This window comes from Platalea leucorodia, assembly GCF_965183815.1.
Source record: "Platalea leucorodia genome assembly, chromosome: Z".
NCBI classification, from domain to species: Eukaryota; Metazoa; Chordata; class Aves; order Pelecaniformes; family Threskiornithidae; genus Platalea; species Platalea leucorodia.
The window spans coordinates 74,358,162-74,385,578 of record NC_138858.1 but is presented as its reverse complement, the minus strand read 5'-3'; the positions used below and the strand labels follow the sequence as shown (position 1 = coordinate 74,385,578).

Here is a 27,417-nt window from a genome sequence, read left to right as displayed (position 1 = left end):
CTAAATTTTTATGGGAGCACATCAGAGGCATAGCAAGTCATACCGGTCTCAGCTTGAAACGAGTAAGTCCTTAGCAGAGACGGAGGAACTAAGTAACATATGACTTTCTATCAATGACAGTCTATGAGTCACCATCTCAGCATAATTTTTAATTTAACGAGAAGGGAAAAGGTTTCTTCTTTATTTCAAAGGATAAAAGATAATGATTCTATCAGATACAGAACAGAAATTCTACAAAAAAAAATCAGCAGCAATTAAAGTCAAAATTGTGCATGAATTTTATTAGAATACTGTTTCCTGAGCAAGATTTACCACTCAACATGCAGATGCATTTAATAATTTACTTCACTATACATTCTGCACTTGTGACAGTGCACTTGTGACAGTTGTGCAACAAAAGTATCAATTGAGAAAGTTTCCAGCTTTTAGTAATTTCAAAAAGTGACAGCATCTTCAGTAAACAAACAGTTTTATTAGTTACTAGTGTCAATGTTAAGTTTCTAATGCCTATCAAGCTGAAGTGATTAATTTCAGCAACACATTTAAAGCTCTGTAGACTTCAATGCAACTTCTACATTAGAAGTTTCAGCAGTGTTTATTACATTTTTTTTCACAATCTTAGACATGAGAATAAAAACTTAGCACAATCAGGCTCTTTTCTAATGGATCAATTGATTAAAAAACAGAAGGAAATAATAATGGTAAGAAGACAAACAGAATCTCAGCACAAGTAACTTCTGTCAGCATAATTCTGACAAGTTCTTTTGATGAAGCACTGAGCTCATTGCAAGAGTCCTACATACATGTACAGCAAAAAAACAGCTCCACAAAATATAAGTACTTATTCAACCAGGTAACGCTGATGATGTTAATTCACAAAAATGGTGTGGAGCTGGGGCTCAACTGCATGTCTTTCAGAAGCTCTAAATATTTAATTGTGAATCTTTGGCATTCAGGAAATGTAATGGAATTCTGGACAGTATTCCTTTTAAAATCTGAGTATTGGACATTTCAGGAAAAGTTGTGAACCTAACTTTTGTTAACTTTCATGCTTTGCTGCATGAAACAGACACTAAAAAGCTATCTTGAAAACAGAAACCTGTTCGCCAAGAAGTGTTATAAACAATTTAAGCAACAAAGCAACAGTGGCTTCTCCAATCACAAGTGCTGCTCTTTCACAATTAATATTGAGTTATGAGGTTATGCTAAAACATGACACAAATATATTCCTGTGTTTGTCCAAAAAGAGATGAAATACAACAACATGCAGTACAGATGTATGACTGATTTCAGTGTAACACACACCACCCATGTGTCAAAACTCAAAAAAATGGGTCTGGATTAACCTGACACCACACTGCTCTACATGCTACTGAGAAAGAAAGGTTGAGGCATACAAATAGAAAATTTGTTTTCATTTCCAAGCAAAGCAAAGTTGGAGATGTGCTAAAATGAACTGATTGGCAAGATTATTGACTAGAATTCACTTAGTAAAATGCTAATCACATTAGTTCATAGCTGTGCTCATCTCTGAATTAAGGATTACTAAATATATTAATGTCAACGTAAAAAAAAATATTGTTTTATCTTTTAGTTTATCTATCACCTTGGTGTTCTTTGGGGAGGCCTAATACTTTAATCTGAACCTTATTCTAACTGACAATGGAAAAACCAGCAGCAGTTTACAGACAGCAAGACTGACAACTGCTGCTGAATGACACAAGTTTTCTGTTTTGTGTTTTTGAAGAGCTCAATTATGCTGGATCACTGAACACTTCACTGCTGGATGGCCCAGCAATCTGTGACAGAGTATCCTGGTTGGCACTTACATGCACAAATCTGCTTAAATAATGACCCAGTTCCCATGTGCAGAGTGCTGCTATTTAAGCTGCTAATAGTCAACACTTTGCACACAAGAATAGCACTTCGTAGTATATGAAAAATCCCAAACACCTTTAAATGCTCTAAATGAAGGAGCCAGTAGTGTTAAAAAGGGAAATGAGGCAAGACCTGTTTCAGATTTGTACCACATACACAAGAACAAACACTTTTAAAAACTCTTTGAAACTCTTGGAAGGCCCCTATTCTGCAGGCTCCACGATTAGAGAGGACGTATGTATTGTTTTCTGTGGAAACACTAAAAATACTGACACAGCAGAACAGGGAAAAACTGACACACACCTGAAGGAAGCCTCTGGGAAAAGAAAATTAAAGTGCTTCCCTTTATCGTACACCAAAACACGTTCAAATTTATCTACTAAGGCCATATGGCAAAGGAACCTCTGGTAACGTCTAGTTTTACTGTTAAAAAAAGCACACAGAAGAGATGGATTCATTAAAATCATGCTTGTCTAGCTAAGCTGATATTCCCTCTAACAAGATCGCCTCCTGCTTCGGACACTGTAGTGTTACTGTGCTCCTAATGCTCCATCCTCAGTCAAGTCAATGATTGTCTCAAGTGTGGTGGTCCCACTGACAGATTTCTTTTCGTGCCATGCAGGACTGCAATATTACACATTAGCAGCGGAGAACTTTAAAACGTCATGAGCATATCACGTTCTTGTACGCTAGTGTAGAATGGCCTCCCAAAGATAAAGGAATGTAGACCTGGTTTAAGCTTCTCAGCCAAAGCCATTATTATGTTAAGATCGCCCTCTGCTGTTAAGTCAAGATCTATCTTCAAGCTACGAAGAGACTTAAAAGGTTTTTTTCCTTTTTGCCTGCAAGAAAATAAAAAGGGGTGTTGTAAAGAAGAACAGAGGAAGTTCCTCAAAGCCTGCTTTCTATTATCTCTTCACTTACGTGTCATCCTCTATGTATTTTATTAAAGTTAAGGCTTTTCTGTGAAGGACTAGCAGAAACTGTGCAAGGAAAGTACTCCTCAGAGACAAGCCAGGCTTCAGATGAAAGACCTGTTAAAAATTATACCAGAAAATGAGGTAGACATGCAAATTCAAGAATTATTTTAAGAATGCAGACTATAAAGAAACATTGCATATATACATAATACATCCTTAATTATAGCGAAGCAGGCACATTAACAGCAGATTTGTAGATATGCTCGACATTCTTAGTTTTCTAGCTGCTCAGGTGCAATAAATTAAGCTGTTGTGCAATTCTGTTTGGGTAAAGTATTATTTTTCTCTTTAAAATGATCTGAAATTAAGCCTAGTGAGGTAGCTTTCTCAATACTGTAACTGTAGACACTGCTGCACAGCAATAGAAAATGTGCATTTTCATACATAAGAAGGAGTTTAAGTATTATACTAATACTACAAATTACACAAGTATTTTTTTCTCTAGTTATGCAGAGAAGAATCATAGCACTAGTATGAAAAAGAGCTACCAAGCCAACAAATTGTCTATTCATGTTAAATTACCTGTTACTAGGGCTCAAAATACTGAACTTTAGCTCTTGTTCTTTCTGAAAAAGCAACGATTACCTGATCCAGGAAGGCTTTTACTAATGTATCTCGATGCAGGATATCTTGAAAGACATTTCTGTAGAAAAGAAAGCAAACAAACATGTGAGATAATCCCATAAAGGGACACTAACTGTCCATCAGTTGTACACAGCAATAGCATTACTGTTACAATCTGGCAGAAATTAAAAGTGAATTCAAAATTTTAGTGAATTATAATCCTGCTATTTTTAAAGCTAATACAGAATTTTAATGCAAAACTTTCAGATTAAATGAACTAAACCCAGGAAAGCCATTGGGCCCTGTCAAATACACTTAGCTTTGTTATAGCCCTATTTAAAACAGGCAAGAAAATTGACATAATATGGTCATAAGTATCACTGAAAATTAATTTCAGTAATATTTAATGCAACAGAACTACTGACGGAACCAGTAAATTCCTCCAAAATGAATGCAACTACCAGAGCTGAAGGAGCTTCTAAAAAGCAAAAAAACCCCACGTACTTTATTAGAAAGTACACTTTGTACTACTTTACTCTCTTGTCCCAAATCAAGTAACTTTGACAGATGTGAAAGAGGAGTACATACAAATCAGGCGTGAAACTCTCATCTGTGTGGATAATATGATCTTGAGACATTTCTTCATCTGAATTAGCTCTCCAAAATGCTGTCAGCTCAGATCTCATATATCGTCGTTGGTTATAGATGTGCTCATGACAAGGGGGCATCTGCTTCACGGTATTGACATCTACATCTATATGCGTAGTAGGATATGGGGCATACATTACTTGACGGAACGGCAACACAAAGCTTCCTGTTGCATCCTGTTTTAGTGAAAAAAATTATTCTTCTAGTTACTTTTTTTAAAAAAACAAAACTATATTGAAACAAAACAATATTAAAGCATCATGCCTAAATTTTAAATCCCATTTGTTTAGACGTGTTTTGTTTGAGAGAACTGGTGGTTGTAGCCCAGTAAAAAGTCCTTCATACTGGATGATTCCCTTAATAAAACAGTGAAAACAGGTACTGTTTACTGTAACCTGGGTATTACAGTATTGTATCATCTGGTTCATGGGCCCATTAACATTACAAGATTATATTTATCTCTTAAGTTTAGATTGCTTGCTAGAGCAAGAAGCATTAATTTTCTATTCATCTTCACCCATTAGTACAGCCCTTTTAAAATGCTTGGAAACTGTAGGACTGATGGACTGTTCTTTTTTTGGTTTTGGTACAACACAAAAACTTGAACAATTCTGGACAATACTCAAGAAATAGATGTGTCAGAGAAAAGACTGGCTTGGAATTTTAACATGCAAATAGTTACAAGGAAAGCTATAGTGCCAGAAGGGAATCAAGGGAAGATGACATATTTCTTTGAACATGAATGTGTGTATGCATGTGTGCATACACACACATATACATCCATTGAAGAATGTTCTTAAACTACACAAGAATAGAACTTTCCGAAGCGTACTTACTTTGAGTAAGCCTTGAACAAAAAGTCCTGACTCGTATTTGAAAGAAGACTCATTTCTACAGAGTCTAGAACACTTCCGCTCTGACGGCGTAAGAAACAGACACAATGTTCTCACAATCTGCATGAAAAAGAACAGTTTTGAAAAACATGAAAATGGAAGGAATGAACTGATTGGCAAATGCAATTTCTGACTAGAATGTATTAGGCATTTCAAATGATGAACAAAAAAGTTCATCATGCTTATTAGAAAAGCCAAAACTTTACCAAGGTCACAGAATAGTGACATGCTTAAATTATTAAGCTGTAAGCCATATTACTCCAGCTTCTTGTCAACTGAAGAAAAAATCCAACACTTTTTGGCAAAGTTTGTTTTTTAGCCAACTATGTAGAACACATCACTTTTGCCTTCTGCTACCTCTTCCTATTACATAAACATGAGTTACTGTGATTACTTTCCTAGCCTTTTAAGCCTCTTATTTTATTCATTCCATATTGAAACAGCAGCTATTCTCTCCAATCAGGCACAGTCAATTTCCTAAATAAGTATCCATGCTTATTTCCTCAGTAATTTCCTCAAACTCTCCATTAAAAGCAACAAAAGTACTTCATTATTCGTCTTCAAACTCTTGTGCTGCAACAGCTACAAGTAATCGTCTCCAAATACAAACAGGTATTCCATTCTGCTGATCTTTTAGTCTTAACCTGTGGTGTCCTATCTGTGTCTTTAAGGTGTTTGAGAATGCTCTATCCTTGCATAATGGGTTTATGCAGTACCTAAACCAATGAAAACCTAGTTTCTGACTAATGCTTTCACCACTTCAGCAAGATGCAATAGGTGGTTTTTTACTTTAAGGAAAGCTAAAGTATGCTATAAAGAAAGAACATAGTTGCACTGTGACACAAAGAGCATGCTGCTGATAAGAACCTGTGTAGAATTTATGAAATTTACCCTGAATGTATCTTGAGACTCACATTCTCCTAGACTGTTTTTTTCCTATAGTGTCTAGCTTATCAATACATTATTTTACATACTTGTAACTATTTAGTCCTTAAAGACTTTTAATTCATTATTTTATGAGCTAGAAACTTTAAGCTTTTTATAATCACTTAAGCCTTTAACATTTCCTCTATTATGCTAACTTAAGATTATGTGTAAATCTTACATCCCTGAAACAATACATATTAACTGTGGTTAGCTGATTTCAGCTCAGAACTGAGAATCTTTTTTTCTCTGGTTCCCCTGGTTGCTCATGATTATTTTGAATTTGAGTATCAGCATTTACTGTTCATTTGATCAGAGGTTCTTTACCATCACTGCCAATACACACGAAACAATGCATTTACCCCCCAAATTTTTATAAAGCGTCACAAACTGCTGATTTCAAAACACAGGTTTACTAAAGGTGCCTTGAATTTTTTTAAAAAGAAGACTATTATATTTCACTGCAGCAAGGAGCCCTACATACTATAAAATACATAATATAGAATATATATAGTGTAAATTAATATATTCAGCAGGCCCGCTGTTCTTAATTTTTATTTCACATTGAAGCAATACACACAGCTGCATGCATACATATATAAAAAAGAGGCATCAACTTTGAGAATTAAAATGCATTTTTCCTCAAACGAAGGTTTCAGTCTTGCAAAATAAATCAGAGCTCAATAATTAGCACCTCACAATGAAAAACATAATCAGACAGAAAAGCCCAATATACAAAAACATTCCCTATCAGAAAATGAAGTTATCTGAATATACTGCTTCTCTACATGTACCGCTGGAGGACCTCTGTCATGGTCTCAGGACATGGGACTATTGTTACTGCATGGCCCAGAGGCCCCAGTGTAAACTGAAAACTTATAATGCTACCTAACTACACAGAACCTTACCCTCACAGCAGTATTGGTATACTCAGTAAGTGCAGTGGCACCTAATACCTGAAGGCTCTAGGACTGCACGCTTTTGTGAAACCCTTCTTTTCATTCCTAGTTGCAAGGATATTCTGAATCAGAGGTTTATTAAAGGACTCAGCCATGAATGTAGAGAGGCAATTGATTTAGTGAAATACATTTTTTCCAAAGAAAACATTTTCTTCATGATTTGTCTTTGAATATCCTAACTGAAAATTAACTTCAGTGTTTTTATTAGAAGGGATGGAGTAACACCCTAACTAAATGCAAGTCAAAGGGAAATCTCTCTGAAAAAAACGCACTACACTAAAAAGAAATATGCTTTAAGAAATATTTCAACGGACAGTAAACACAAATGTATCTCTTCCAGGAATTGCTTTCAATTTATCTGAAACTAGCATTTTGGTGTAATGAAAAAGATGTATACAAAAAAAAGTACTCGGAGAATTCTGAATAAGGAAAACATCCTCATTTGATTCTTTCTTCACATACTGGGTAAGCTTAAAATAAGCATCAAGAAACTCTCCATTTACATCAAAATATTAGAGGAAAAGCAGTGCAGGTGATAGTTTCATATTGGTTCCAATTAAATATTTCATAACAAGCTTACAAGAGAGTTAAGAATAATAACAGCGTGGGAAAAAAAAAGTCTACCACAAAAATACAATTACTTTTCTTGTTCTGAAATGACAGCTTCCAGGAGTGACCTTTTTTCCCTCCCAAATAGACCGTAATGATGTATATACTCTTTCCCGTTAAGAGATACAGCTAACGTTGCTTATTGTTGTTAAGCCTGAAAGCTCCTAATCATCATCCCTACTGATGTGCTCCAGCAAGTATGACACACTGTTTTGTTGTTACAGGACTCAGTTTTAGGGGTTTATATCTGTACATTGCCTCTTTCTGTTGTTTCTGGAAAGCTGAGTCAAATCTAATGATCTACCAGTTAAACTGTACACTTATTTACCAATTAAGTTTTAAACAGACTGAAGATGAAGTCAACACAAACACAGCTACAAAGAAAAAAAACCTGGAATTGCTGGAATGGTTTAAGGTCCTGGTAAGCTTACCTGTTTCAACATGTGTGTGTGACTACAGACTCAACAGCTTTCAGGTTCCACGAAACACAAGCGGTTCATGATGCAGAAGTACATTTATTCCCCAGCGTAAGAGAAATTGTGCAGAAACTAATTTCTTAAGAGTACACAGACAATACCCACTGACATAGCAGAACTGGGCAACCCAGGTAAAGACCTCTTCAATTTGTACATTTTAGCTCACAAACCTAATTTTAAGAGCTCAGACTCATTTACTACTTGTTTATATACAGTATCAATCAAATTAAATACATTAGTTTTCTTATAGTTGCCAGAATACAACTGATAAGGCAATTTTCAGGCAGAATTATCAACTGCTAGACCAATCAGCTGAAGCAAGATAACCAGACAACAGTATTCCTTCCTTCTTCAACCTCAAGTATGTTTATAGATAAACCTTGTTCCAAACAACACACTAACACTCCTAATAATCAACATTTAAGTTTGGTTTATTAGAAAGTGCATTACCTTATTAACTTTTTCTGCGCTGCTGCCTACGACTACAGAACAACCACAGGTCTGCAGGTGTGAACTAATCGCACTGCAAATAAAAACAAACATAGGTTAATACATTTAATAAGACTTTTAAATTAAAACAATTACCACCTTCACAAGATGAATGAAATGCTCCTAGTATAAATATAGGCCCATACCCATAGGACCTCACACAGTTGTGTAGGTTACCGCTGAAATCCAGAAGTTTGACAGTATCTACATTTTCATTTTGATGAATAAAAAGACCGTCACTCAGAACCTCCAAACACCAGTTACAGAGCAAACAAAAACTGTCTACTGCTACTATCTAACTGTATTACAGAATCTGTATAAAATAATTCACCTAAAGTAACAGAAGACATACTAATAATGAAGGATTTGAAAGCATCTTGAAAGAAGATCTATTCCATGGTTGTCTTCATTTTCTGAAACTGTGGATCAGAAGCCAGTTTTGGGAGACTTGGCAGGTAAACTGTTCTACTCTTGGTAACTACATGGGCAAGAGCACGTCACAAGTGTGAGTCCCTCAGAATACACATAGGCATGCTGGAAGCTGAGTGATCTTGTCTTGTGAGTTGCCAGCAGCACAGATCTGATTTAGTTTATCTTAAGTTTGGAGGCTGCAGTAAATATACCTGGACTAACCTTGACAACTCCTAACTTGTCCTTGAGAAGCTTCTATTGAGGCTGCTTATCTTCATCCTCCCTTTCACTCTGCACTTTCTCAAACCAGCACCTGGCCCACAGCTTCAAAAACTCTAGATACCCTAGAAGGTCTAGACGCTATTAAAATTTTTTCTCCAATATTTGTGACTATACAAAAGTGCATTTCTGCCATCTTACTGAAAGATGCATTGCATGTGACTAACCAGTTCTAATAAACACCTCTAATTGATAAGGACTATAATAGCTACACTCAGACTCTGAAATCCAACCGGTAGACTTTATAGTGGACCTGCTTCTATTTATCTCATCAAGTATACTCTACGGTTAAATTTAAGGCCATCTGAATACTTATGAATTCTTCCTTTGGGGCAGAACTAGATATTCAGTTTCATTTAAAAGTTACTAAGAAAGCATGACCGCTTATTTTAGAGGTTGGTGTTGTTGATATGGCAGTTTTTATTTAGTTTAATCCAACTTTTATTCAATGACATGTATAAATCCATACAACATTGTATTTAAGACTCGAAATCTGAACCCAGATGAGCTGATAAGCTTTGCAGACAAGCTAAAAAGCAGACATTTGGACCCTTCCCACGAATGGCCAAGTTATTCTTTTCTTTTCAGGACAAAATTTCCACGGAGAAGTAGTATCAAGAAGAGATAACTGGCATCCCACAGTTACTACCTGCCCAATAAATCTCCATCTGGTATGAGAATAGCTCATCATTGTAGGATGATTGGCTCTAGTTGTTTATAATAATCCATTCGATCATATTCACTTCATTATTTCCCAAATTCTCTATGGAACTAAATACTGTATAAATAGATGGCACTAAGCACTACATAAATGAATGCAATTAGACTGGAGACGTTCTGAAAGGTAACAGAACATCAGTTAAAATCTATGAAATATGCTTTCCCTCAGGAAGAGACCAAGTTGGTCTCAAGTGCAACTACTTCCACTTATATATTAAAAACAGGGGGAAAAAAGAGAAATACACAGTTTAATAGTAAGCATTCTATATGCCATGCCATTAATGACTCTTATTCATAGGTTATGTAGTAAACACAGCCTAGGTTTTTTGGTATTTCATAAAATGTAAGACTTTGACTTATATCCTCCTAAAATTAAACGTAAGTATCAAAGAAAAACTGTATTTGATACAAATTCTATTATCAAGCAAATGACTCTGTTACAAGACAGTCTATAGAGACACAGCTATTAGCCCAGAGCCATTCTTTTAAAAAGACAGCAACTTCTACAGCATTTTATGGACAAAAATCTCAAAAAGCCAAATACTTGTCATTCTCCCCCCTCCGATAAAGAAAACTAATCTAATACATGTTCACATGGACATACAGGTAGATATAGATATATGCACGCACAAGTTTAAACCATTTTACTACAGCATAAATCAAAATGGAAATTCATACTTGAGGAGAAAGCCTTCATGGCAACTATCCCCAATGTCATCATCATTTAGCACTGTGTCACTTATCTGAAATGCAAGTAAATATAAACAAAGGTTAGACAAGGATCTGCAACACCTTCCAATTAATTGTTTTTTGTTTTTAATGATAGGTGGGAACTGTTTGGGAACTATTTAAGCTAAGTTGTAAGACTGCCCAAAACCCCACAACCTTAAAAAGACCTTCTGACTTCAGTCAAAGCATTTTGAAAATGAGAAAGTCACTCAATTGTTAAACGTTCTTCAGCAGTCACAAGTCAGACTCCTCCTCCCAGTAGGTTTTTTTTTTATAACCTTGTCCAGAACACTTTAAATTAGTGCATGTGAGATCACTTCTAGTTCTTTCATGAGAACGCTAAACCACACTGAAACAGGTATCAACATTAAAACCATTTACCTCCCCGTTTGTTTTGCATCAAATAGCCTTTCCACCCCATTCTTGAAAACAGTATCACCCTATGCAGTCAATTTTGCTAAGTGCTCACCCTAAAAACCGCTGCTAGTACTGTTACATTTACCGAACCAGAGCAGTTATGTTAAACCATTCCCTACAGCACTTAGGAGAACTTGATGTGAAACAACTGAAGTGTACAAGAATTTATGACAACTATAGGGCTTTGTCTCCCAAAGAGAGTACCAAACCAGAGTGCCAAAGCCACTTTTTTATTCAGAATGCAAAGAACACAGGACTTACATCTATTTCTTCCGGAACACTGTGTGATTTCATAGATGAAAGGAGTTCCATTACAGGAATGACTTCTCCTGTCAGCATTGGAATGATGCTCTGGCCCTGCGCAATAAATAAAATGCTTGAAGTAAAAGCACATTGTTCAGTATTAGAAGTTACTACTAACATGAACTTGCAATATTACATGCAAAACATCTTTAAATTCCTATTGTCAGGAGGTGTGGTATGAGCAGAAATTGATGCATAGACTTCTTGGGCTTTGCTCATCAATAATTATGAACTGGAAACATGTATTTTGCTTCTCAACATCATGTCTAAAATGTATTTCCAGGGTCCTATGCCAATTTTCAGTTTGAATGGCCTAGACAAGAAGTATTTGGAGTGAGATAATTTGATCATACCATATTACGTGCAATTATTGTTAAGCATTTTAGATCCAAGTCTGATGCTTTAACGATGGGAAACCAAAACCAGGCGTATTAGTTATTAACATACAAAATTATTTATCTGATTATCTATCACAAGAAACTGAAGCCACAATTTCACATTTACAGTTTCAGAAATCAAATTCTTTCCACAGTCTTATCCATTAGGTCTCCAACCACATTCCAACATGACAGACTCCGTACGTCTCCATAACTCCAAAAGGTAACGACCTAGTGAAAAACCATCCTTGATAGGAGGCGAGTATGAATCTATGGAAGCTACTACCTTTACAGAGCTTCAAGTTCAAGTAAATGACTTCCCTTTTCTGAAAGGTAATATTCTTCATAGATTTCCACTTTACCCATAAAGTGATGAAATACATTTTCCTTCAACTTGTTCACAGCTTCAATCATCCTGTCTTCAGAAACTTTGCCTCCTGTGCATGGCAGGGCATCAGCCAGTCCAAAGTATCTTCCTGGATCCCAAAAATAAGAAGCAGCACCAACTTCTACAGTCACCAGATGCAGTCAAATAGTTTTGTGATGGTGTGCCATATGCATCAACTAGATGGCCCTTACCTGATCCTCCATTCTCTCCGTGCCTTCCAAGACAATCTTCTGGAAATGTTCTTGCCTCTCCTGAGCAAGAGAAGCAGTTAAATATAAACGCTCTTGTATTTGTTTATATATGTATGCACACAACAGTCAAATGGTACAGTTTCTTCCCTGTGGAGTCACGCTTCTTAGATTCAAATTTCGATGTTCAAGTCTTTTTTCTTTTACAGAGTTGACATTAGCAGGAAGCGATGTCATTTTAAACAGATCAATGCTCCCTGCTCTGCCCCCCACCAAACCTCTTACATGCTTGGGCAGGAGTAGCAGGAAAGGGAGGGTGTGATGACAATGACAAAACATTAAGTTTCTTCATTACAGATCAAGAAAATGCCAAATGATCAGATTATGGTGCAGAATTCCACTTTATGTATGGATTTTTATTTTCAAATGGATAAGGTACAGACTGATGGTTCTTGATGCAGCAAGAGAAAAATGAGATCTCTAGAATGAGAAAAATTATTTCTTTGGGGATGGTAGGAAAAACAGGACTTTTTTTTTCCACATCTTGAGACACTGACAAGTTTCCAAAACATTGTTTTAAAACCAAGTACAGGAGGCATGAAACCTCAAAATACACAAAACACAAGGTACAAGAGACTGGACAAAGTTCTCGAAACAGACTCAGCAGCAGCTGAGTAGCAAACTACATTCAAAATGCAACTTACAACAGAATCAAATTATTATTCACAAAGAGAATTCGGCATGAATCACTGAACAATTGATACAATACGCAAAAAATGGAACATGCTGTGAGAACTAATGATATCTTTTGCTAGATGCTGACAGGTTATTGCATTTTTATTGGTTACTCATTAGTTTCTTGTGACTGAACTACTGAAAGTTGATCAACTTCAAATGGGAAAAGAGTTTACATAACTTTTTTTGAGCAGATGAATAGGGTACAAGCTACAGTAACTTGCCCTAAAACTGTAATAAAACTTGTCTAACCATCTAAAAGAAATATCTGTGAAAAACAATACTGGAACAAGGCAGAGTCCTTTGGGGCACCTCCATCCTTGAGTTCAGTGTCAGTGAAGTAAGACATCCTTGACAATGAAGATCCTTTGCTTTAAAAGAAGTAAGTCTTCATGAAGATAAGGCTGAACGAATGGTGTAAGCCACTTCTTTTTAGAAATAGAACTGCTCAAAATTATTAGACAAGCATCTGGAACACAAAATTGAAGTAGATAAAAGGGGTTTCTAATTCCATATAGACAACTTGCTTGGAGTTCCTTGTCTTTCTTTGCCAGTCTGAACACTGTTCCATGTTTCTCTTAGTCCTCGAGTGCAGGTTTCTTCTCTTCTAAAGCCTAGCTGGAACTGTTGTCTAGCTCTACACAGAACTCATGAGAGCTGATAACCACAACCATTAGAAATTCCAGAACAGATACATAGTTCCTTTCAGATATGACTTCAACATTTTTTGTTCTGTTGTAGCCATAGTTACTGAACTGCCTCAAAATGCAAACTACAAAACAAGCCTGTTTTACTTCAATAATATCATTCTACAACTCATACCTAAATTTTAATCTACATTTCAAAGCAGTTTTCTCTGTTCTGCATTAGGCTGCAGAACTGCAGATATATGCAGAGATCTTTGATCTTCCTCCCCCCCCCAAAAAAAAGAAAAAAGAAAAGAAAGACAATAAATGTCTATGTCAGAATGTATCACTGTCTCAGCTAACCCAGTTGACCTATCTGCTTCAAGAACACCTGAAAAAGAATGAAGAACTTCATGACTAATTGCTGAGGAAACTAGTAGAAAACATTTTTTTGTCATTCTCAATGCCACTAGATGGCTATTTCTACTGTGGAAACACATTGATATGGATCAATGTCCAGAAAGAGAGAAGACATACTATAGTTAATAATGATGGACAATTCTTATTTGACCACTCACATTAAAAGTCAGTAGAGAGAACACTAAATGACAGAGAAGCTACGTAATCAAGAACATGAGATAGCATTCACTTACGTCAAAAGCACTAACACCCAGCAGGCTTTTAGAAGACCAGATTCGGAATAAAATATTTGTGTTTCTGCTATACTGAAAATGAACTTTATGTCCTATCCTTCCTCTGAAAAATAAACCCTGAAGTATCAAGAGCCAATGTGACAGAAAACACCACCAGCCATCATCAGGCAATACAGCAACAATCAATGGTGTTTGTTCGTGTAGCAAAAAGGAAACAAACCCACAACAATTAACATCAGCTTATTATTTCTAGAATCTTAATTAGTTCAGATAAGAGCACTCAAAAGGGAATTTTAAAGTATGTTGACTAGAGGTCTCAAAACAGAAGAGGAACAAAAACTTTATCAGACAAACACGCATCACCATACACATTACAGCTGACATGCAATCTACTGCTCTAAGACAATTTATACTCCATGAAGATGACAGAGATTTTAATTTTTATTATTAGAATGTTATTTATTTTAAACAAAAACACATAACAATTTTCACTTACTAAGGAAATATCCATAATGTACCCAAGGGTAAGAGTTGCAATTCTCCAGAAAAATTTAGAATGTTTTCTTTTTTGAATTTCAAAAGTATATGTGTTTTGGACTAAAGTAGATGTGTTTTCATGGTTCTCCCATTAGTTCTACACAGTTTACCACGTGCCAAACTGTTCATTGATACCCTTTTTTGAAAAATAAAACTGTAACAATAACAACATTAATTGCATCAGTTGCCTTTTCTGGACCTCAACAGTGAAAACTGATTTGAAACACAGTAAATTTACAATTCTACCTAGTTTAAATACACTAATTAATACACGGTTAAAAGCAACAATATGTATCAAATTCAGAGAGATGAAAAACTGTACAGGATACCTATTTCATGTAGATAGCCTGGTACGGGTTATATAATATTACCAGGATGTAGCTAAAAGCCCCATCCTTGAATTTGCTGACATATTGATAACTTTTAACCTTCAAAATTGTATCCTTGTAGAGAAGTCAGCCTCCTCTGAGTTTTTGTGTCTGGATTGCTACATAACAGATGTCACAGAATCTTAGTTCTTGCTTTTGCTCAAGACAACGTGGGCAACTGTTTTTAGTAATGAACAATAAACCTACCTTATGCATCCATATTCTTCCTTTCCTTATAATATGTGTTAACCTATCCACGCACACTCTGTGAAGTGGCAGGTAGAAGCCCAGTTCACTTTGTGGAAGTATAATTGATAGTCCGTATGTGCTCCTGTCTCCATTCCAGTTTCCATCAAAGATTAATGACACAATGATTACCCTTTTTTCTGCCAAGACGAAGAACTTCACATCTATTGCACCGCTTTCTGCATTCCGAAGTATCTCTCCATTCAGGGTGTGGTTAGCAAGAAAAGTTATTTCGCCATCACTGAGAAGTACCTGTTCTGTCTTTGGGGCCCAGATATGCCGCACTCGGGGGCCAAGAATATTGTCCCAGTAAGCAAAAGTGGCAGCTAATAAAGGTGACTCGCCATTCAAATAGATCTCTGTTTTAGCAACTGCAGGAGACGGTGGTGGACAAAGAGCTGACATGCCTGCTTCCTCTCTTTTGTATAACTGAAATGCTTACATTACCTAAAAAAAAAAAAGTTTTCATAGGAAAAAAAACCAAAATTAGGTCAGCACTCATTATTATCTCATCTTCTTTTGTTTCTAAATAAGACTTCAAGAGACAACCTTGAAGTCTTCTTCAATGAATGACTTCTAGACCTTAGATTTCATTGTAGACTTCATTTAAGAAGGAAGCGTATATGCATACCTTCCGCATAACGAAGTGGTGTGCTTCACAGAAGTTAGTCAGTCAGACCTCTAATACCCTTTACTCACTATACAAGTATGATGAGCCTGTACAACATTCAACTTGTGTAAGAAAACTGACATACGACAAATATATCCTTTACATCATGGTGACATGCAGGGCGTTGCGATACAAGACAAATGCTCAGCACTTTATAGAATGTATTGATGGAAAATTCTTCATACTTTGTAGACACAAATCCTTAAACATTTTCCCTAGCAGCTTCCAGCAACTCTACATCTTCTCCATTTTGATGGGGCTGCAGAAGATAACAGGAAGTTTCACCTTCCCTAAAAGTTATGCTAGAGTCATGGGAACACATTAAATAAAAGTTTTATGAACAAATTCAACCCAGGATGGAAAACTGTAAAAGCTAAAATGCATTTATCTTGACGAAACCTCACATGACCAGAACTCAGCTTTCCTTTCCTCTCTGCCTGAAGCACTCCTCATGAGAGCAGAAGGGACACCCCCCCCAGTACCAAAGGAGCAGTAACACCCATGTCACACCGTTTCATTTAATATATCGGAACTTTTTTTTCCTTGTGAGTGTCCCTAATAAGATCGTCTAGGTGCACATTCTCACGGCAGGAGGGTAAAGCACCTTCCTCTCCCGCCACTCCTCAGGCCCGACCGAACAGCATAGGCCACCACCGCAAGCCGGTGACCAGCCCGGGCGGCAGCAGGGAAGCCGAGGCCCTTTGAGGCTCTAAACGTGACTTCATGGTTTTCAGGGAGGATGAAAGACAGCGTCAGTCACCCCTGCCTCCTTACGCTCAGGGGCTGACGGAAGCCTTCCCTCACCACAGCCTTTCCAGAAAAGCCAGCCGCCGCCAACCAAGGCAGCTGCGGCACACGACGACCCGCCCGGAGGCTGAACCACCGCGCTCCCAGCCTGGATCAGGTCCGTTTCGCACCCCCCGGCTCTGGTCTGAACTCCGGAAAGGACCCACCTCCCGGGGAGGCGAGCTACCAGGAGGCCCAGCTCCTTCCCTCCGCCAACGCGAGGGGACGACGGCCGCCCCCGGGGCTGAAGGCGCGACACCCCCCCGCTGCCCGGGCCCCGCGCCCGCCTCACCTGCGCACCAGCCGCCGCCGCCGCCCCGCGCATGCGCCCGCGCCCTTCCCGCCTGCCCACACAGCGGCGGGCCTCGGCAGCGCTCCTGCGCCGGCGCGGTGCCGCCCTTCGCCGGCCGCAGCGGGGAGCGGGCGGTGCCGGCGGCCAGCGCTGCCCGGGGAGCTCGGCGGGCGGAGAGCCGAGCTGCGCAAGGGCCCGGCGGGGGAGGGCTGTGTGGGCTGATGGCAGCGGCAGTAGGGAGGCGGCGTTACCTCAGAGGCGGCGGAGGAAAAATGGCGGCCGGCGGCGCGGACGCGCTTGGGAGAGCAGTGCTAGTGTGTGCCCTGGGAAGAGTAGCGCACGTAAGCCGGGTCGCTCTGTGGGACGGAACCACAGCCCAAGCCAGCCCCAGGGCTGGCACGAAAACCGAGTGCAGCTTGTGAAGCAAGCCAGAGGAGGCCCCAGCTGCAGGTCCCTGTGGAGACTGCGTTGTGCCAGATGCATCATTTCATGGAGGGGCTTTTAAGCTTAAAATAGGAAGTAATGACAGAATTAGCTTAGTATCCAAACATACTGTATGCAGAACAGTGAAGATGCTCTTGTTTGAGCTTCATTTCGTTTTACAGGTATACAGTAAGTACCTTAACATCCTGTTACTTCTGTAACCCAATCTGGATAAAAATCACCACAGTCGCTTACATGTAAGAGGCATTTATTTATTTACAGCCTAAAAAGGAAGAAGACCCCTCTGATGTAAGGACACGGCTCTAGTCCTGCAGGCTCCTTCACTTCTGCTGTACCCTGAGGAGTCGTGTCTTCAGCAGCTTGAACAGGCCCATAGAGGAAGTCTTAACAGGGCACAACAGACCTGAAGTGTGATTTTTTTGAGTCATACTCTCCCGATTTAACCACAAAAATCACCCTCCTCAAAATGCCTTTAATGTTAGGCAATTGAATAACTTCACATTGAAAAATGTAGTCTTCAGCCAGCTGAACTTTGCCTTTTAGATTACTTTTATTAATGATTTTTAAAACAAACACTGAACATAAAATTACTTACGTCTGTGTATTGGATTGTAGTTATAGCTTCTGAGAAGCAGAGTTCCAGTAAAAGGAAATGACCACACAAATTTATGTAACAATTATACAAGAGCTTGGAGGAACAGTGGAATTAAACTCTAGTTTTAAAAGTTACTGATATTTAACTTGCTGAATTCAAAGATTAGGCATCAAACTCAGTGGATTTTCACTACTTATCTCTTGCCTAAATGTAAATCTATACAGTTTATAAAAAAACCAGGTTCTGTGCATTTAGTTTTTGTTTGAACAGAGAAAGTAAATGAAGGTAAACTGCTGCTCATGTAGTTGTAGACACTAAGCTCTACAGTATGAAAAGTGCATTGATATTAGGTAAGTAATGGTGTAGGGAAAAGTGGGCTTCAGAGGTGGGGAAGTAGGGTTTATCTTTATTTTGTCACTGAATTGTCATGTAGCCTTGCATAAGAGACTTGGTATTGCTGCATCAGTTTTCCCGTTAGAAACTGCCTTGAGAATTCTACGTTTAAAAGCAAGTCACCATGTTATATGCAAAGAAATATTAGCATGAATTACAAATCCTTTCTTTTTTCTTGAAGTAATAGATGAATCTCTATAATTGCCGCGGCGGTATTATTGGCAGAGTGAAATTTCTGCCTGTTGTAGCAATATTGATCATTGTCTTTATTTTTTTTTCCTTCATTTTTTCGTACTTTCTTCAGGCAGAGGGAGAGTAACAGTCCCATTGCATATGATTTGAAGAGACTAACTATTTCTGCAGGTGCTTTTTGTGGACACATCAGAGAAGTAGTGACACGCTGCAGTGTAAGCAGATTCTTTTTCCCCTGACAGAGAATACATCTGGCTATGAAGCTTAATGCCGCACATCTGCAAAGAAATTAGTTAAAGAGTGTGGAACACAGAGAAGATAAAAATGAGCTCAGGCTCTGAGCTCAAGCAAAAATGCATTTCAATATTATTTATTTATGTTTTTAGTATGGCGTGCTGAATCATCATCGTGACTGATGTCATGCTTTTAAATATGGGAGTACATAGGCAAAAAGGGAAAGGGATGAAACAAAATATAGTGGAATTCAGCTGCTCAGCCTGGTGGAGAAAGGCCATGGAAACCAAGGTATTATGTAGCCACCCTGCTGCACTGAAATCATGCATGCTCTCAGGCCAAAGCAAGTTTGTACCACTGCAAAAAAACTGATCTTGAAGAAATTTCACAGTAATAAAATTAATATTTTCCAGCCACATCAAATTGCCACAAAATTAATACGCAAGGTAAAAGAGAGCAAATGGGAAAGGTTGGTTGAGGTTACAAGAAGCAGGAACGCTTGGTGGTGGTGTAGAAATCAGTGCTGAGATTGAGCTATATGCACATATAAGCAACATAAAGCCAGATTTAGCTCTAGAAAAAACAAAGCTTGCACTCCCCTATCCCCAGCTATTCATTCCTACAACAAGGGGAAGGTGGGACTTTCCGCAGCAATATCTCTGGTTGATGGTCTAAGGCTATAGTTTCACATCCATGTTAAAACCGGTGAAGAATGCTTGCACTGCCACTGTCATGTTTATGGAGTCTCTTGTTAATAGTTTTAACTTGTTCTTAGAAACACTGGCTTTAATAAGTGCTAGGGTCCATGCAAATTTGAGCTTGACCTGTGAGTATAAATTAATTTCACACAACTTCTAGTATTGATTCTAGGTGCATCCCACCAGTTGTTTGTATCTGAGTGGTGCTGTCCCAGGCTGCTGTCATTGTCATATTAATACTTTACAGATCACTAAATGCACAGACATGGAAGTGTAGGGACCCATTAATTACTGTGACAGAAAGTAGCCTGCAATTCTAGAGCCACTCGGTGGAAGTTAGCAATTTTAAAATGGAAGTTAAGGATCCAGAATTTTGGAGCGCTGAGGTATTTTACCCTAAGAGGACTCCCATTACTTTTCTTTTTTTTCATGATCCTTTTACACATGGAAAGGGTGATTCGATCTCTTAAAGAAAAGTATTATATCTCTTCAAACCCACGTGAAAATGGTAAAATGACAACAAAAGATCTATGTAAATGGATGGTAGGAGGCAGAATGTAGATGGCTAAAGAGCTTTCAGACAATAGCTGCATTCGAGCTCAGGGAACACTGGGCTTCCTCTGTCTGGACAGATGCCCCTAAGTTTTACGCAACAGCAGTTCAACTTTGTACAGGTGGGATAGACTGTGGATTTACTCAGTAAAGATAATTAACTCTTGCTTGGCTGCTGAAATAACACTGTCAGTTCCTCTTAAGCTGCCACAAATTTAAAAAAGGAAAACCAAATTCAGTGTCTTTAAAGATGCCTAGCATTGATTAGAAATACTTACAATAAAAAATTCTAAAGGTGATACTGTTTTATTTATGATGGAGCAGTGGTCATGTGAGCTCTGTGTTTTTTGTTGATTCCAAAGTTGTTTTCCAAACACAGCAAGACAGGATCTGCTACAATAAGCACCAGAGTAGTTTTGACTTGGCAAAATGATAGGAATGTGGAGTCCACACCATACTGCTGCAGCATCAATTAGAAATAAATAAATTACAAAACTCAAGAAAAGGAGAATCCACCACTGAGGTATACCCAGCTCTGTTGTTTTATTCTAACACCACTGAAGGAGGATACTCTCTTAATAAGAATAAATGATGTTAAAGCAAACATAGAATATAATACATGTAGAGTTTAGCTGGAGTATGGAGAAAGACATGTCACTTTCAATAAATAACAGATAATGTCCTGTGATTTGTATATCTCTCAGATGTGCTTTGTAAAACCAAGTTTCTCATAGCACTAAGAGCTTATCTAAGGCTAGTTTCCATGATCCAAGTTACTATGCTAGATATATTTGTCCGACGTCTTTCTAAGACTCAAAGGTGTTGTTCAGGTGCAGTTACACAGCTGACTTAAGCCGAATCTAACTTCATACAGCTGTTGGAAGCAGCTGATCTGGTCTCTTCTCTCTTCCCAACCCCAGGTGAGTGTTCCCGCTTTCCTTTTTCTGCTTGTATTAATGTTTGTGTGATGATACAACCGAGCTGTACAACAGATCATGCTCGTCTGTCTGAAAACCAATTTCGTCTTTGTTTGAGTAGGTAGGCACGCAAACCTAACTCTGGGAATAATGTTGTACAGAAGCCAGCATATATCATTATGTCGTATTAAGCTTTATAACAATAAAATAAAATTGATCATAAGCCAAGACCATATTTTAAAATAGGGGATGTACGGAAATTTTCAAGTCTAAAAGATGCTGGAAGAACAACTTCAAGAGAAAGCTTTCTTCAATACATGTTACAAATGAAAAAAGCAGGAGAAACTACAGCAGCACTTCCTGTTAGGACCATCACATAAACCACTTCTGCCTCAGTTTCACTTCTTCCATTGAGTTTTACTTCTTTTATTGGGGAAGACTGAGATGTATTGATGAAAATCTGTGGCAACATGCTGTTTTTAAAATCTGTAGATAGCCCCTGCAGTTTGCATGCTTGCTGCTGGCAATCAAGACATCTTAAAGGAGTTTCAAGCAGAGGAAATCTTGTCCCTTCCTCCAAGGCTTATGAAAATGGCCCAGTACTACTCAATTTGGACAGGCAGGTTTAGGAAATGTTTTAAAATCTTCTGTATGAGTGTGTTAGCCTTTTTCTACTAATGGGCAGAAGAGCGTAAAGTCCTCTCGTGGACCTTCCAGCTGCCATTAAAGGCACTCTTGAACTTTGGATAGCAAAACAGACCAGGTACCTGCCATCACTGAGCAGACTGTGCTGAGAATTTGTATTCCCTTCGCAGTCAGGTATGGCTGAATGGGATTAGTCAGGAACTGTGGTGTTTGATGGACACTTCTGTACCCTACTGTTTGTTCACATACTAGTACTTGTATTCATTTGAGAAGGGACATCAGGAAAGCCAGCAAAGACAATTTATAATCTTTTTGCCTTTTTTTTTTTAAATTTTTTTGAAGTCCAGAGATTTTCATACTACAACTGAAAATGGAGACTTTTGTTTGTTCAAGTTTTGAATCTAAAACATCACATATTTTACAGTACCTTGCCCAGCTATTTTCATGGATACATAGCATTTTCATGAGCCCTGACATAAAAACTTTTGAGACACGGTATTTCTGTATTTGAAGGTCTTCTCACACTCTTAACAGAATATTAAAGTACACGCTTTTTAAAAAGATTGATTTTGTACTTCATTATTTCCCATGTCATTTCCTCTTGGAAAAAGATCACTAATTCTAAAGGCATCTGCCTGATTGGTGTCAGAAGTGTTACTATACCATGCCAGATGTATGGAGTGCGTATTGTTTCTGAAGGAAGTATGTAACATCTTATAAAATTACCATCATATTCTCTCAACATACATTAATATACACTCTTAAGTAGCATGACAACATCCAGTTTCTATTTTAGCTTTGGAATGGGTCAGAGACTTGCTGCAGAGTCAGCAGAAACTGGTTAGGAGGTGAGTAACAAGCCCAAGAGGGGTAAAAAGTTTTCTCGTGTACTACCTGAGGTCCATGCGCATAGGTTTGGTGCAAACTTTTCCAAGGAAAAAGGTAAGGGCTTTCTGAAGTCAAGGTCTGTGTCAAGGGAAAGCAGCAGGTTTATTCTGGTCCCACCACTGTTTTGGTCCAGCCTCACCAAGTCTACTTAGTGTCACCAAAGGACATTGCTCCACAAGCAGAAGGAGTTTACGTAAGACTTCATGTAAACTAAAGGTCACTGCAGACAAGCAACTTTCCTCAAGGTCAGAACCAAACTCAAAAGCAGCCAGTAGGTTCCTCCGAGTGTTGCCCAATTTGAGACCCAGTCCTAACATTTGCTTAGAGGTCAGCCAAGGTTGCAACTGTCACCAAAAGCAGACATCGCAAGTCTTCCTGCTGAATTTTCTGTATATGCAGTTTTCTGTAGTCAGTCAGTTTGATTGAATCGCTGACTGTTACACATCTGCTTTTTAACGTTTTTCCAATAAGAAACCATTTGCTTTTCACTTGTTACCTTGGCTACATCTATGTATTCTGAGTACCACAACACGTTAAAGCAGTGTACAAAGCTGGTGTGATAACCTTCGGTAGCATGATATGTGCTTCGCACAAGATGACTGCACTCATGAAATAATGAACCCTAGGGTGCAGCTTCACTCGAAACATAGCAAAGAAGGCTGCAGGTACGAGACGGGATCAGCTATATCACAGCAGCTCCTGACAGATTTTTCACCAACCTGATAAGCCATGAAAATGTGGCTTAGGTTCCTTGTTCATCATTACAAAGAAGGATTACAATGAGGAACTACAGGGGGTTTGGAGGGCTTGGGAACGTGGCAGAAGGCAGATGGCTACATAGAAGTTGTGAAAACCTACTAACACAAATGGGTCTCATCCTCACCACAAGAGTAATTTTGATGTTTCAGGTATTTTGCAATTCTCTTTTAAACATAAGTTGCTGGACTTGTAATCATCCACTGCTCTAGAACTGTAGAAATGTTCAAATCGCCATTGTCAAATCAGGATCCAAGTGTCAGATCATCGTATTTAATGACATGAAATTAATTTGTAGTCAATGAACTATGCGTTCAGGATCAGTGTCGGTAATATAATAGATAAACTGACACTAAATACTTGCAAAACACTAATAGCCACTTACAAATTTTTATATGTCCATCTATAATCCCAAAAATTTGTGACATCCATGTATGCTGCTTCCCCCCCCGTTAAATGCATGGTTGGGTACGTAGGTCACAAGCTGATGTCCCCTCTCCTGAGCACTGCTGTGTGTGACAGGGTGCTCCAGCTGTACCTGCACCTGTGCCACCCCTGCAATGCAGACCCACATGCCACCGAGGAAGCCCCCAGCAAGGTCCTATAGGCGCATGCCAACAGGGGTTCCCTCCTCTGTGTCCTTTGCAGTGATGGTGTGCAGGTGCCCAGCAGGAAGGCTGCTCTGTGTGCCCCAGCACCAGTAGCTCTCAGGGTGTCCCAGGGCTGCCCTGGCTCTCCTGCACTCCGCTGTCTTCCCCACTGCTGCAAATGTTTCTGCTGCTTCTATACTGCTTTTCAGGCTGATTCCTCCTTTTTTTCAAAAGTCTCTTAATTGCCTGATTTAATCCATCTTCATTAGTCGTCTTCATCTTTAGCATTATCAGTGTTGGACAAATGCCCCGAGACAGTTTTGGGTGTCCCCTTCACATTCACTGTTACACTGATGTCCCTATCTGATCTGCTCTTGTTATCTGGCTGTTTGAACAGGAAGGGGGGCCTTGCAGGCTTCCCAGCAATCACTCTCATACTCTAGCTATCAGAAACCTGAGCAGGGAATTAGCCATAGAAGGATGGTTTTGTAGCTGAAAGGAAAGGATGAGGAGCTGGAAGAGTCAAATTCCGTCCTGTCTGCTTGCACATTTGTAACTTGCCATACATTTAAATGTAAGTAAGTGCACAAGGCATTATACGAGTAAAAAGCAAAGCATGGAACCTGAGAACCAGGACAGGCATACACTTTGGATAAAACACACTGTTGCTTTGATTTCCAGGTGGAAAACACTTCCACACATACTTACAGTGCTGATCACTCCTCCCTTCTAGGTGCGTGACATACCATTCTGTATTAAACATCCAACAACTAGTTGGGGATAGCTTTACTGTTACCCATACTGCATGGCCAGGTCAGGTTGTCTGCCTCTGTCTCTGATTTAAAAGCTCCTAAATATAGAGGAAAACAAACTGTAACCAGAACTTCCTGTTCAAAAGGGTTAGGGGCAATTCCCACAAGCTATATAATGGCTTTTTGGTGCTCTGGTAGTGTTTTGAACACATAGTCCTTTGGTTAAAATACTTGAAAAGAGTCTTAGTGACACTGGTGCATTCTGTGCCTGAAATGGCACCAGCTGATGGGTGATCACAAGTTTATGGAGCTATGAATGTTGAGCTAGTCTACCAAGCTGTTTAGTTGGCTTCATTGTCTCACTGCCAGCCCATTTTAATTTCCACATTACAATTCTTTTGCCATTATTAAGGCATTCACAGGTGTTGAGGAATCTGATTTTTTCTTCCGACAAAAATATTATTGTACCCAAAATTCATGTGTTGTTAGAGCAGCAGGTTTATCTCTCTACTGCTTTTCCATCCATGTGTGACAGAAGACACCTCAGCTGGGTTTTATGCAGAGCATTCTTATAAACTCTTATCTGCGTAAACTTCTTTGTTCCTCCTCTTGAGCTAAACAAAATTACTACAGCTATTTTCCTACAGCTCCAAGGCCAAAGAAATATATTCCACTCCACTTAGCCAGAATAAAAGTGCGTATCTAAGTCTTCCTAGAGCCTCAAGACACATGGCACCTACCTCCAAGCAGAGGTCCTGGGAATAATTTTGGAGTAGTTCTTCATTGAGGGATAGCTGGATATTCAGCTAGACAGCAAGGCAGTGAAGAGCTGGCACCTTTGGCATTCCCTGCTGGCTTGCCTGCTCTCAGACACTTGATTATCCAGCAGCCCTGTGCTCCTATTGCCTTGCTGCCATCACTGGCTGTAGCTCCAGCACAAATACGGCCCTTGAACTTCCCAGAGCTGTATGTGACTCAGGAGCCAGTCCTACAAGACAACTGGACTGGGCAGAGAAGAAAAATAATGGTTTCATAGAATCACAGGAGTTGCCAAGTCTCATATCCTTTCCATATGTCAAAGTACTTAAAATCCAGATACAGCTCAGCACTTTATCATCAGCTGGAAGGAGCCACATGTGAGAGTGTGTCTTTCGGTATGGGTAGGTGCAAGCGAAGTATGTAACCACATGAAGAGATGGCTGCTCGCTGCATAAATTTTAGGACTGTTGAAGGTGCCTAGGTTTCTTCAAGCAACCACACAGCTGGCTAGCAGTCATGTCAAATGCATTTAGCAAGCCCTCTGAGCTACATGTAAAGAATTCTGATCAGTATGTGATGTCAGTTTAGAAATACAAACAGGATTTCATGACACTTAAAATGATTACAGATGATACTCAATCATCTCTTACGATTAAGCTGAACATGGGCATGTTACACAGGCAAACCTTGAGTATCAGCGAGGTCTGCAGGAATAAGTCTGTGTTGAAGATGTTCTTATTTTGCTGTGTCTTTTTGCTTCTTCTGCATTTGGTTTTACTTCCACTGGCATCAGTGGCAAAAGTTTCCTTTAGACTTCCAGGAGAGGAGAACATAGCCTGTGAGTCAGTGCAGTATGTGCAGACTGCAGCCGTCAATGAGAGCTTTATCATAGAACAACAATGTGGGTACAATTCAACACTACCTTGAAACATGTATGATTATTTTCAGTGGAGAAAAGATGTGGTAGCTTTCTGCACCTCCTTCATTTGATCCTGCTCTGAAGTGTTGCATACAAAGCGTGGTAACAGACTCATGCTTCACATCTGTGGTGTTCTGTCTTGACTTCAGTATTTATTTTCTCTGTCCTTATCTTTCAGGCTTGATTATCTTGTTTGGTATGTTCAAGTATTAGAGAGTCTTTCTGAGTGCTACTGAAAAAAAATATTGTGATTCGTCAAATATTTGTTTTAGTGGTTGTTTGACTGGCTAAACTTGCAGCAGTTTATGGTAGGTTTATGTCTTACAGAAGCTTCTGTCTACATAATCTAGTAATACATTTTTATTAGATGTTTTATTTCTACTTTATTTTCACGTCTTACTGTCTTGAGCATGACAGAGAAAACATAGTGTGTTTGGATACTGGAGTTTTAAGAACTGGTGGTGTTGGCCCTGTTACCGTTCTTGATAATTTCACACACAGACATTCATTCCCAAAGTCACATTCACTCAATCTTGACTTCCTTCTCATTGGGGAGATTGCAGTTGGTCCTAGAGAGTTGGGGAGAAAATGTTGATTTTGTGCTTTTCTGGTACTTGCAGTTATTGATCTTGGGTGTCAGTGCCCAAGTCCCCAAGCATCCCTGGGCTTTTTTAGGTGCATTTCCAAGGAACTCCTCCGATTTCCAGGGACTTTTCCAATTTTACAAACCTGCTTTTCTCCATCTAAATATTATATATGTAAAAACACATGTGATCTATCTCTTAATTGAGGGTTTTGCCTCATGCTGTGGCATGTGTCTTTTTATTCATTGGAGGATTTGGTGTATGCCACTTCTATTTAGTCCAGGTGTTACTATATTTTACAACAAGCCCATACAGGTTGTAGCTAGCAAATAGCAGACCTGTGCTTGAGAATTG

At 38.8% G+C, this 27,417-nt stretch overlaps 1 protein-coding gene across 4 annotated transcripts; it reads right to left on the bottom strand.

Annotated features, from left to right (window-relative positions):
* Nucleotides 1-391: 391 nt before the first annotated feature.
* C9orf72 (C9orf72-SMCR8 complex subunit) lies at nucleotides 392-17,200 on the bottom strand. 4 transcript variants are annotated; one of them, XM_082336199.1, is made up of 11 exons: nucleotides 17,146-17,200; nucleotides 15,359-15,844; nucleotides 12,236-12,295; nucleotides 11,238-11,333; nucleotides 10,509-10,573; nucleotides 8,382-8,454; nucleotides 4,907-5,023; nucleotides 4,011-4,246; nucleotides 3,444-3,501; nucleotides 2,803-2,912; nucleotides 392-2,720 (listed from the first exon to the last, which is right to left on the bottom strand). In XM_082336199.1, exons 2-11 carry the CDS (start codon nucleotides 15,800-15,802, stop codon nucleotides 2,534-2,536), a joined length of 1,446 nt encoding a protein of 481 aa, XP_082192325.1. In that variant the 5' UTR covers nucleotides 15,803-15,844; nucleotides 17,146-17,200; the 3' UTR covers nucleotides 392-2,533. The 4 variants fall into 4 exon arrangements, with proteins under 4 accessions (XP_082192325.1, XP_082192326.1, XP_082192327.1 ...); XM_082336200.1 differs by lacking the exon at nucleotides 12,236-12,295 and having other exon boundaries at nucleotides 393-2,720; XM_082336201.1 differs by lacking the exon at nucleotides 392-2,720 and having other exon boundaries at nucleotides 2,829-2,912; nucleotides 3,381-3,501.
* Nucleotides 17,201-27,417: the final 10,217 nt, after the last annotated feature.